This window comes from Filicampus tigris, chromosome 22 (assembly GCF_054856515.1).
Source record: "Filicampus tigris isolate MCC_2025a chromosome 22, RoL_Ftig_1.0, whole genome shotgun sequence".
NCBI lineage: Eukaryota > Metazoa > Chordata > Actinopteri > Syngnathiformes > Syngnathidae > Filicampus > Filicampus tigris.
Genome location: NC_141238.1, coordinates 3,103,883 through 3,116,143, shown reverse-complemented (window position 1 = coordinate 3,116,143; position 12,261 = coordinate 3,103,883). Strand labels below are relative to the sequence as shown.

At 40.3% G+C, this 12,261-nt stretch overlaps 2 protein-coding genes and 1 non-coding gene across 3 annotated transcripts; 1 reads left to right on the top strand and 2 right to left on the bottom strand.

Annotated features, from left to right (window-relative positions):
- Positions 1-115: 115 nt before the first annotated feature.
- Positions 116-3,935, bottom strand: ankrd16 (ankyrin repeat domain 16). The gene is made up of 7 exons (XM_086023157.1): positions 3,282-3,935; positions 2,406-2,626; positions 2,279-2,321; positions 1,723-1,831; positions 1,456-1,617; positions 656-734; positions 116-313 (listed from the first exon to the last, which is right to left on the bottom strand). Exons 1-7 carry the CDS (start codon positions 3,611-3,613, stop codon positions 165-167), a joined length of 1,095 nt encoding a protein of 364 aa, XP_085879283.1. The 5' UTR covers positions 3,614-3,935; the 3' UTR covers positions 116-164.
- Positions 3,097-3,183, bottom strand: trnay-gua (transfer RNA tyrosine (anticodon GUA)). Its single transcript is given in 2 exon segments — positions 3,097-3,132; positions 3,147-3,183. It is a non-coding gene; the product is annotated as a tRNA-Tyr (tRNA).
- Positions 3,936-4,526: 591 nt separating the features above from the next.
- Positions 4,527-9,001, top strand: glt8d2 (glycosyltransferase 8 domain containing 2). Its single transcript, XM_086023158.1, has 10 exons — positions 4,527-4,791; positions 5,868-5,921; positions 6,801-6,893; positions 6,969-7,152; positions 7,288-7,405; positions 7,486-7,570; positions 7,647-7,759; positions 7,927-8,093; positions 8,428-8,540; positions 8,605-9,001. The coding sequence occupies exons 2-10, from the start codon at positions 5,903-5,905 to the stop codon at positions 8,769-8,771; spliced, it is 1,059 nt and encodes a 352-aa protein (XP_085879284.1). The 5' UTR covers positions 4,527-4,791; positions 5,868-5,902; the 3' UTR covers positions 8,772-9,001.
- Positions 9,002-12,261: the final 3,260 nt, after the last annotated feature.

Below are 12,261 nucleotides of genomic sequence, written 5' to 3'. Positions count from 1 at the left end.
AACTATATATATACTTGATAGGAATCTTTTAATTCCAGGCACTACAAGTGTAAAGGATTAAAAGTTCTGTGAAATGTGGTTTTAGCTACTTGAGATGGAAAAAAGAAGAAAAACATTGATGTTTCTTCCTTTATTATATTAGAATTATAATGCCCTCTATCTGATTAACTGCAGTCAAAGACATGCATTATGTCAGATTTTTGGGCAAGCTGCTCTCCAGTAGTGCCAGATGCATCTTGGGAATCTTCGAGCCCGAGCTGCAGTAACGTCCTGGCGGCTTGCGCGTGCTGTCCGATGGAAGCCATATGGAGAGCTTGCGGGAGACAAAATAAATAAATAAATAAACAAACAAACATATAAATGGATAAATAAATAGTACAGACACTGAAGTACAAAGAAAAGTTGGCCAAACTATAAAGAAGCAAGGTTTCAAGGGGGGTTAGGGTTAGGGTTAGGGTTAGGAAGTCATTGCAATTAGCAATATATTTTCCATATCGCATTGCACTGAGCAGGAGGAGTCTGATCATGGGCAGCACGGTAGCCTAGTGGCTGGAATGTCTGTCACATATTTCTGATGTCTTGGAGTCAGATCTCACGCTGGCCTTCCTGTGTGCAATTGGATGGATATGGGGATGGAGTCTGATAACCAGTTTACCTGTTCTGCCCTTTTTGTCCCGAGCGTGAAGATCTGCTCCCAAATCTTGCAGCGTCTTTATAGTGGAAACGTGGCCTTCCTAAACACGTGCAGAAACACACACACGGTGCAGTATTATAATATTTACTGTCACTCCTGGCGTAATCATTATGTACTCACATGGATGAGAGCAATCATTTCATGAATTAAATAAAATATAATGAATAGAATGAATGAAGATCCCTTATTGAAGTGGACGTATCATAGACAATGGACTTTTTAATTGTCTGTGTACACATAGTTCAGCTAAATAAATCTTTCATAACCTGACTCTTTCTGAAAATGTGCCTGTAAATGAGTTTTTTTTAATTTTGCAGAACCGTGAAGTCACAGTATGTCTAATTTGCATAATAACCGCCCCCAAACACAACACTTCTCCAACCATGACTTGGAAGCTAGGCTGGGTAAAGATTCAGAGCCATTTTCATCGGTTGGATGACAATGTCTAAAAGTTAAAAGATAATCTGCTCTGCAATGGATTTTGGTGAATGTACACATTAGTATTAGCTTCTGATAAACAGCACATACAGTACCAAACTGCTAGGCGATGGTGCCGACACGTGGAGGTGGGATTTTTGTGTCTGGCAATGTGTCCGTTGCCGGCGCCTCATGTACAAATCCTCTACACCAGTGATACTCAAACCCTGGTACGTAGGCGTATGTGAAAGTACCACAGACTAAGTCAAGTTCAGTTGTATTTAACTTTGGGGTTTAATTTAAGAGCCGACGAATTATGAATGTGAACGTAACTATAATCCTACCTTGGCAGCGTAATGCAAGGAGGTGAGCTGCAAGCCAGTGGCCCTCTGGTTGACGTCAATATGGAGCTCCCCTACGAGAAACCGCAGCGCCTCGTCCTGACCAGTGACGGCCACCTGGTGCACTGGCTGAACCCCAAGCATGTCAGCTGCAGTTGGAGATGCCTATAGTGTAGTACATACGCGCATACAAATTGGCTCAAATAGAAATATGTGATTTATATGCCAAACATTACATGTCAACTAGCAACTACCTAGCAAAGATTCTACCTGGTGTTTCCCCAAAAGAAGCTTGGCCAATGAGATGTGTCCGTTCCTCACCGCATCCATGAAAGGCGTGACCCCGCAGCTGTCTTTGTCATCTGGGGTGTAGTCGCATCTGGACAACACATTAACCTCGAAATGACACTTCATTTCAAGGCAGTGAATCTTGCCAGCAAAAAGCAGCACTCTCTTTGAGTCATGTTAAATTAGACTTGAACTGCATCCTAAATCGTGGCACTAGCCTATGTTAAATTAGCCAACGTCTATACATTTATACAACCTTGCACGTGTTGGTGTGGTACATTAGTACATTCTGTTTTTGCAGTACACACATTGTGTTTTTTAATTAAGTGTGAAATGATCCCAAACTTAGGGCATTCCATGTCTCTTATGCACTCTTTCCTTGCGTTAACTTACTTCTACATGAGTGTGCACTAACATTAGTCGGTCCTGAAAAAGGATCACTGCAAAGATTGGAGGCGGATATTTTGCTTGGCTTTTTAGCCTAATTAAAGATGATTTGATGTTACAGTATTACGATCTTGGATTGTGCTCAGCTTACCTCTCAAGCAAGATGCCAACAACCTCTTCACAGCCATGCATAGCTAGACAACAAGCAAACAAATCAGATCATGAAATACATACAGGTATGTAATGTGCACCCGATTAGAGACATGAGAACAGCTCACCCGCCGTGTGCAGAGGTGTCCTGCGCGTCTTACTTTCACTTCTCCACACATCCGGAGCGACGTCGAGAAGGTAGCGGACCACCAGGGGATCGCCTTCCCTGCAGGCGATGTGGAAGGCATTCCAGCCATCTTTGTTTCTCAGGTGCGGGTCCGCGGAGCGCTCCATCAGCTCTCGGATCACGTCCAGGTTCCTGCGAGTGCAGGCCATCATCAAAGGGGTCCTGGCAGGGAGAATTGTGTACGAAAAGTGCAGGGATGAGTTTTTCCACCTAAAGACACTACTTAGAAATTAGGATCCTTCCAAACTTATCTATTCCCATAAAAAGAAGAAAGAAAACACTCTGCAGCGCTGTACTTTATGAGAATATACAGTAACTACATAAGTAAATAGAATGTAAAGAATGAAACCGTTTGTGCATCATAATTCAATGGACATTGTGGTAACTTATTTACTTGTCCCTGTTAAGTTAATAAATGTTTTACAATAGTTGACGTTTTCCATAAAGTGTGTTTAAACTCCCTGATTCTGTGTAGTCATGTGTCACGTGGGTATTGTCTATCCCTAACCCTTGTCAACTTTTTTTTACTACTACAGGAGCTCAGTCTTAATCGATATATCCATTGAGCCATTATCCAAAGCGCTTATCCCCACAATACAAACCATGTTTTTAAAAGGCAGGGAAAAAATGTCTCCTTCGAGCCGGATTCGAACCAGCGACCTAAGGATTTCAGCATCTGCCTCTACAGTCCTCCGCTCTACCAACTGAGCTATCGAAGGGAGCTGACATTGCTGTGTTACACTACACATTTCATACATCATAGGTGTAAGAGGCACGGAAAAAGCACATTTTCGGTGTACAACTGTGAACGTCTCACCAATCCGCCTTCTTTAAACTGTCCACTTGTGCTCCCTCCTGCAGCAAATAGCTGACACATGCTAGGTGGCCCATGGAAGCAGCTTCGTGCAGCGGCCGCTTGTAGTCGTTGTTATAAACCTCAACATCGGTGCCGACTTCTTTTATGAGAAAGTCTAAAATGTCCAAGTGTCCGTGTCGGGCGGCGTAGTGTAGAAGAGTATCTCCGGACCGGCCATAGTGTTTGTCTCCGGCAGCCTCCATTAGTCCGCATGTCTTCATGTGTTTTTTCAGAGAGCTAAACTGTCCATCCTGGGTTAGTTTCACCAGTACTTTCAGACCGTCTTCGTCCATGCTGTCAACAACCTCTCAAGAATATCTAAGAGGAAAACAAGAGTACTTTTAACAACATGAAGACATTTTGTTATGCTCCACGACGGCAATCTTGACATATAGGGGCAAGTGTTGTTGTTGCTAGTGATGTTGGCCAACCGACAGACTGTTGAAACATCAATTCCAGTGACCAGGTTAGGGTTATTTCTGGGGTTTGTATTAATATGTTAGTAATAATTTTAATACTTTACTGGCAAATGCAGTCAAACATTTAAGAGGATCAATCGTTTTACGGATAAACGTAAACCGGACATTCAACGCAGGAACAGCAGCATTAAGAATCGATGGATTGTGGGTAATGTAGTTGTGTTGGAACTGACTCCGGGATCCCCTACCCGCCCCTTTTTATTCAGTGCGTGAATGCAGAGGGCATATTTATGGGATGATATTTGTGGTTATCGAACTTTTAACACCAAGTACCACCTGAAAGAAATACTTAGCGCTCCAACAATCTCCAAAAAGGACTTTAAAATGGCATTAAAAATAAAGTATAGGCCTTAAAGTGTTCATCAAAAGTGTTTATTATTGCAATTAAGCCATTGTGACATACGCACAGTTTAAACATTAACATTGGGAAAGAATGGACATTTCGTAAGTAATAATTCAGTTAAAATGCATTGCCCCTAAGTTACATAAAATGCACTTAAATGTTTTAAACCAAACAGTTCTTAAATATTACATGCACATAACTTTAAAGCCAGCTGAACCAAAAATGTGCTTGAAAAATAAAAAACGTAATGAATTGGAAAAAAAAAGTTTAAACAGGAATGTATGGTGTAAATGTTGTTTTTTGTACCACTAGAAACAGCCCAAAGGGTACTTGTGCCACATTTCCAGACTTAATTAATGTAACGCTACAACGTTTTTTTGCCTAAAACTGTGACTGTGTTTCATGGTATTAACACAAAAACTGCATCAATCTTTGAAGAGAACAACAATTCATTTAAGCGAGGACAGCTAATCCTGCTTCTGGCAAAAGGGGAAGCGAATAATGACAATCTTGGCGAATGAGTGCGACCAGCTCCATCGAGGGGGAGAAAGAGGGAGGAATGATAAAGAAAGTGGGACGGTTAGTGGGACTGGGCAGTTTCATTCCTCGACATGGACTTTGAGCACCATGCAGGCCTGCTTTCCTTCAGGCAAGTACCCATAAACATGCTTGAATATGCTATTTTATATTGTAGTATGTTATAATTATATTTCAGTGACAGCAAGGGAACATAATGTGCTACTTCAGTTAGATGAAAGAAAAAGTCAATAAATATTTAGCTTGAGTCTAGTTAATACACATAAATACATTATGTATTGTGCACGTGTATACTGTTTGTGATGCATTATTTATTTTTTTATGCAACGTCGAATTGTGTGTTTTGGGGAAATTCTTGTTTACATTAGCTTGCATGTTTTCATATAAAATTCTCATGTCTACGCAATCATTGATAGAATGCATTGTAAATACAATCTCAATGTATTTTTTGTGTATAGAAAGCTTTTTAGTAAGCTATAGTTTAAAATGTGTAGTGTAATTTTCCTTACTGGAAAAGGTGTACAGAACAGAGTCTAGTTTATGTTAGTTTAATTGTTGAATATGATTTAGATAATGGAGATTATGTGTGGCTTTAGTGATCTACACATGTAAATTAGGGGGGAAACAATGCACGAATATATTCCAAGAGTAATTGTGCCATTGCCGGCTGGTTCTGGAAGCTTTCTGAAGGGAGTGTTTCAGAACGTAACCAGTTCCAGATGTTTTTGGCAGCTTTAAACAATGACAAACAAACCAGATACACAAGCGTGTGTGTCCTGCTGAGTGTTAGGGTTTCATTTGACTCTGCAAAATTCTGATAACAAGACTTTAAAGAAAATAATGAAATGAAACGTGGTCATCAATTGAATCTGACGTGATAAAGTAGGATTACAAGAGTTTGTGTGTTTTATTTGTTTCCTGTTGCAAGGAAGTGGTAGAGCCCTCTAGAAAAGAAAAAACATCTGGCTTTGGTTTTCCCTACCAACCAGCTGACCCCTCCTCTGACACTCCTAATGTCAACACTTTCCCCCATTTAATACACACCACACATCTTTATTAGATAGATAGATAGATAGATAGATAGATAGATAGATAGATAGATAGATAGATAGATAGATAGATAGATAGATAGATAGATAGATAGATAGATAGATAGATGGATCACTTTGTGTTTTTTCTCTTTTACAGATTTTTGCACATGACCTAGAACACAACCATGAACTATGGCTCTTCTGAGAAAAAGTGAGAATGAAATATCTTGTAATATTTTGTGAAAATAAGAACATTTGGCCAGCAACAGAAAAAAAACACTTCAACAATTAGCATTCATATCGTAGTTATACCATGAAATGGGAAGTGTGGTAGCAGGCTAGTTTGTTGACTAGTGAGTACAAGTATACAATGTAATTCCCGATACTAAGAGAATGTAATGAAGGAATGATAAGATTACCCTGACTTATTACTCGCATATACAAACAGTATAATACAATAAACTGTGTTGGGTCAGAAGCAATCACACATTCAACTAAGCGGCGAGTGAATCTGCTTGCTTGCTTGCTTGCTTCAAGCTGTCTTTTGTCACTCCCAGCTGAAGTTTGCAGTAAAACTGACACATAAAACAAAAGAGACATTGTATGCAACATTGTATATTTGAGGACCAAAATGTTCAACCCAAGAATACAGTAAAAAAACATTTTAGCAGTCAAAAACATTCAGCCCTCTATTAGAAAGAGGGAATAAAAACAGCAAAAGACTACTACAACTCAATTATATTTGGGTTTAATTAGAGACACTTTCAATTTTGATAGGTGTGTGCTGGCTCCCATTTAACATGAGTTTGAATGTGATTAGTTAATTTTAAACACAGCTACATCCCCAGTTAGAAGAGGGCGTGCACACTTATTTAACCACATTATTTCCATAGTGTATTTTGACTTACCCTCTTAAAAAGATTTCCTTTTTTTCTTGTGGATTGACCAAGTTATAGGTGTAGACAAAAGCTTTGAAATGACTTTTTTTTCCGACAACACAAAACCTGGTATTTGAACAGGGCTGTGTAAACCTTTTATGTCCTCTGTATATGGACATAAAAGTGGCAAACAGTTGTCATCCCTGTGCCAGTCAATCAGGTCCTGGTGCTGCTGCTGGTGCTGATGCTGTACTTGCTCCTACACAGCTCGCTACTCCGTGCCTCCAGTCGACGCAAAATTTCAGGTAAATGAACATTTTTACCTTTTTTTTTTTTTTCAAACAAAATTTTATTGAGAAATAACTGCGCCTTCTCTCAAGGTCACTGGAAGAAACTCGGTGGTAGCGTGGCGAAAGAAATGGATCGTGTAATCCCCGTCGTCATCTGCGCGTCAGAGGAGCGGATGGGCGCAACCATGGCAACCATCAATAGCATCCGGAGCAACACGGATGCTAATGTGCTCTTCTATATTGTTACGCTACGAGACGCTGTTACACTGACCAGGTTTGACCTTGTTATCAATGTAGGATTGTCTGAGACGTTCTCTATTGTGAAATGTATAACATTTGAAACGTTTTCCCGAAGAACTCTATATTTTCATATATCGTACAAATCAAATAATTGCCACTCTCCTTTCAGACGTTACATAGAGGAAACCCATCTAAAAGGCATCAAATATAAGATCTTGGAGTTTAATCCAATGGTTCTGAAGGGGAAAGTGAAGCCTGACTCCTCCAGACCGGATCTATTGCATCCAGTAAGGTTGTTAAAAAAATAAAAATAAATAATACGTGCAGTGGCACTGAAATAAAACATGTTGACTCCTTCGTTTTGCAGCTCAACTTTGTGCGCTTTTACCTACCACTGCTTGAGATGAACCACGAGAGGGTCATATACTTAGACGATGACGTCATTCTACAGGGTACATTATACAAGAGGGACTCAGTTCATGTAACACACTCATGTTCATTGAATCCTTTTATTACTTCCCTGCACAGGTGACATTCAGGAGCTGTTTGAAATCAAGCTAAAGCCGCAACACGCCGCTGCTTTCGCCACCGACTGTGACCTGCCCTCCACTCACGAGATGGTGCGCAGCGTTGGCATGCAGGTGGGCTTTGTCAATGATGTATGTAAAGTGCTTTGTTACAGCTGTAGCTGTTGTGAAATGCACTATTCAAATAAAATTGTATCGTATTGTATAATGCATGGCGAAATGCGCATGGATTTCTGCAAATGAAGCATAACGACCTTCCCTGTAAGCGTATCCCCCTGTAGACAACCTACATGGGCTTCCTGGACTACAGAAAACAAGAAGTCAAAGACCTCGGCATCAATCCCAATGACTGCTCCTTCAACCCTGGCGTGTTTGTGGCGGATATACGCGAATGGAAAAAGCAGAAGATCACCAAACAGCTCCAGAAGTGCATGGAGGACAATGTCAAGTATGATTACATGTCTTCGTTTGCCATTATTGTAAGACCTGCTGTCAAAATTGAAGCCAAGTGGAATGATGCGTGATTCCTCCCAGCCAAGCAGTAAGGAGAGATCGTTAGTCACAAACTGATACGTTTCATATGCAATCCTTTTTTCGATCAATCTCTGCCAGTGTTTACATTTTCAAATGATTACTTCTTTCCCATTCCCAAGATGTGCCACCAACTGGCTCACGAGGCTCTCATCCTGTTTATCGAGATAAATGTCATTTTTAGTCAACTACAGTATAAAGCCTCAACTTGATAATAATGATTTGATCATGTTCTCTCTGCTTCGAATCAGGCTAAACATCTACAGCAGTGCTATGGCAGGCGGTGTGGCCACTCCACCGATGCTCATTGTTTTTCATGACAAATACACCACGTTGGATCCAATCTGGAACGTCAGACATCTTGGTAAGTATCATCCACTCGATTGATGAATGAAGGACACGAAAAAGACTTTTGTGTGTGTGTTTAGGTTGGAGTCCAGATGCTGGCTATCCTGAGAGCTTTGTGCAGAAGGCACAGCTGCTGCACTGGAACGGCCCATTCAAACCGTGGGGCTACCCTGCTGTTCACATGGAACGCTGGGAGAAATGGTTTGTCCCAGATCCGTCCGGGAAGTTCTCCTTGATGAGGCCGTAGAGCCATAATTAACGAGGACTGGGAAACATACCATTTCCGAGAAGTCTAGTGCTACATTTGTTCACATTATTATACTATGTAACTATAACTATATTATATATAATACTAGTATACCATTTGTATAGAATGTTTATTAAATATGAGTATTTCTATTTGAGTACATTGTATTTCTACTGCTGTAACACCTGAATTTCCCTTCTGGGGATCAATAAAGAAGGTCTAATGTTGTATTTTTATCTCCCAGGGTCATTTCACAAAGTAAATACAAAACATAAGTAAGATAAATTATTTCTTTTAATAAAGTACAATATCCATCCATCCACCCATGATCCAAAGCGCTCATTCTCACGCAGGGCGCGGACGTGCTGGAGCCTCTCCCAGCCGTCTTCGGGCACTAGGGTACAGCATGAACTGGTTGCCAGCCAATACCAGGGCTCACATAGACAATCAATCGGGAGCGCGGATTTGAACCCTGGACCTCTGTACTGTGAGGCGGACGTGCTAAACAGTCATCCACCCAATACTATAATACAAAATAAAATCTGTATACTTTTGCCAGTTCCATACCATCTTATTAATATGATCACAGTGCTGCTCAATGGACTCAAAAAGCACACAAGACGTCATTCACGCTCATCACAATGACATATTTCTGTTTGTTTATAATGATTTATGATTTCGCAAATGCCTTAATGTTGGCTACTCTCCATTTGACAGTTTGCAACTGCACCCAATTAGCCTGAAGGAAATCCACCTGTATTCAAATGCCAAAGGACTTACTGTCAACAGATGAGATCATAGTTTTCATGAGGTCATCTTGAGAACACAATAGTCAACAACAAATCAAAGGGTTTTTTTGTGCAGAATCTGATGATAAAAAAAAAAAAAACATTACCAACAGCAGTTTGGTACAAAATACTGCTAAGATATAATACGTTGCCTTTAAGGGTAAATTTACTGGCCCCTCAAAGTAGCTCAACACTCAACCATTAATTTCTAAAAAGCTTGCAACAAAAGTGAGTACACGCCTAAGTAAAAATGTCCATATTGGACCCAATTAGCAATTTTTCCTCCCCTGTTCCTATGTACTAGATAAAAATGAATTGATCATGCGTTTTTTTAACTAATGGAGTCATAGCCAAAAACAGGTTGACTAAAGAGGACACTAGAGTGAGTATAGGGCTGGTTGAGCTCCTGAAGGTAGACCATGACGACAGGAGCAACAGGCTTTTTGGACAATCTGGAAAGGGGCCGGCTACGTGGTGGTTGTCATCTTTCAGCTGCACCAAATTCCCCCTAAAGGCACTACCAGAGTTACAACATCCACCTGCATTCAAATCTCAAAGGACTACTGTTCAAGGATGAGGTCATATTTTTTATTTGGTTAGGCTAGGAACACAAACGTCAACAATGTTAAAAATGTTCTTGTATTGCTAAGAGTACCATCTTTCTACAACCAGCAGAGGATGCTCCCACTTCTTAAATTGAAATGTGATTGTTCTCCTACAATACATTACCTCAAGTTTGTGCAGACTCCAATTTAACATGACTTTAAATGTGACTGGTTAATTCAGAACACACACAGTTATAAGAGGGTGAGCACACTTGTGCATTCACATTCCCTGATGGGTTATTTCGACTTCCCTCTCAAAATGTGTTTTTGTCCAATTCGTATAGGTCACATTATGGTTGAAAAAGCTTGTTTGTATCACACAAAAAAAGCCACTGTATAGACTTCTTGTATGTACACCCACATTCCCACCTATAGACAATTTAGTCATCATTGAAGCTCAATTTAGTCATCATTGAAGCTAACATGTTTTATTTTGGGGATGAAACAGGAGTGTCTGGTGGAAAGCCTTGCAATTACGGAACATGCTGACAGATTCAAGCCCAAAACCTCTAAACTGACATACTAACTAGCCCATTTTTTATGTTGAATCTAACTTTCATACATGCAATCTGGATGAGAGCAGTCACAAATGCCAATGGGAATCATTCATCCTTAGCGTCCCATCAAAAAATCCGGATGAATGAACACACAGGCCAGGAGTTGAGACTGTCTAACCACCAGCGGGGGTCATGGTGCTGGGTGAGTCTGATTGTCTTCAGTGTGCAGTAAATGGTCTAAATTAAAATACAATTGAAATTTGCAACATTAAACCCCAAAATGTTATTGTATTATACTAAATGAGATCAGTCATCATTCTTGGTCAAGGGAGCCTTAAGAGTTGGCTCAAACATGTCACAACCTTGGCAACCTTTGCTGGAGAAGGATTTGGTCTAGTCCATTACTGGAACTCCGCTTGATAGTATCAATAAGTCGTATGAATACATTTGTTTCTACTTGACACTACCAAGAGCAACATTATTCTAGCCTAGACGATAGAAATTCCTGTTACCACTATCTGAACGAGGCACATGCTTTAGCTTAACAGCTCAAGCGACATGGGCAAGTCCATGACAGGAGTAATTTCATCTAACCGAGTTCCCCAAAGATGCATTTATTGGCTAACTGTAAACCATTTAGATTTTTAGAAATGGGAAGACTGGTCACCAAGGAGAATAATTACATTTTTGATGTGGAATCTCCCACTGAGAAATATAAGTAACAAATCCGCCAAGGCCTGTGGGTTGAGGCCCCGTTGACTTAACGCTGTCTTGGTGTTTGTGTGTAGAGAGGTTAGAAAAGAGTATCCCAACTCCACCCCTCTTGGAATCTGATGTTTATTCAACTTTCCGCGCAAATCTTTGGACTGCTGGACGGACGTCATTGTGATGTCATGTTCAGGTTGTTGTTAAAGCTCAGGTTGTTATGAAGTGGACAGATGTACAACTCTAGTGTACACTTTAAAAGAACCAATCAAGGACGTCACCACAACGTCAACTTACGGTTGTTGTGGAGGCGACTGATGCGCATGCAAAACTGGTATGCGGTAAATGTTGGCATGTTGATACAATCAATTGATTCATTTGTTAAATTCTAACAACTGTCTTGGCTTTCGGGGAAAATAAGAAAAAAATACATCACACTCCTCAGAAAACAGGTTTTGCTCCGACCAATCAGATGACAACAAACTTAAACAAAGTTGCACGGACCATTGCTATATAGTTTTAGTTACATGGACCAGCACCGCTATTTCTGAAGGTCCTAGGAAGATTATGTTGATATGTCGATATATACAGCCTGAAATCTGATTGGACAAATGACAAACCTTAACATCCACATGCTTGCACTAATGCTATAAGATGAGAAAAATAAGACTGTTGGGACTACATCAATAACATTTCATAGGCCAGTATTAGGATTTAGGTAAGTCATTACTTCAGACAGAATTGCTGGCTCTGACCTAGTTACTTGTGAAACTGAGAACTAGTGTGTGCAAACTCCATTTTTGTCATTTTGCAGGAGGGTGAGTCAAAGTTTTATGGCCGCAATAAAATCCAGGGGGATTTATATCTTGGTGATTTACTGTATATGGCAACGAGT

Coding starts and splice junctions, on each gene's coding strand:
- ankrd16 (XM_086023157.1), bottom strand. CDS start 3,613: ATGGACGAAGACGGTCTGAAAGTACTGGTGAAACTAACCCAGGATGGA. Junction 2,627..3,281: donor AGTTTAAAGAAGGCGGATTG/GTGAGACGTTCA, acceptor TCTCCCTGCCAG/GACCCCTTTGATGATGGCCT. Junction 2,322..2,405: donor GACACCTCTGCACACGGCGG/GTGAGCTGTTCT, acceptor CTTGTTGTCTAG/CTATGCATGGCTGTGAAGAG.
- glt8d2 (XM_086023158.1), top strand. Junction 7,153..7,287: donor GACGCTGTTACACTGACCAG/GTTTGACCTTGT, acceptor CTCTCCTTTCAG/ACGTTACATAGAGGAAACCC. Junction 7,406..7,485: donor GACCGGATCTATTGCATCCA/GTAAGGTTGTTA, acceptor TTCGTTTTGCAG/CTCAACTTTGTGCGCTTTTA.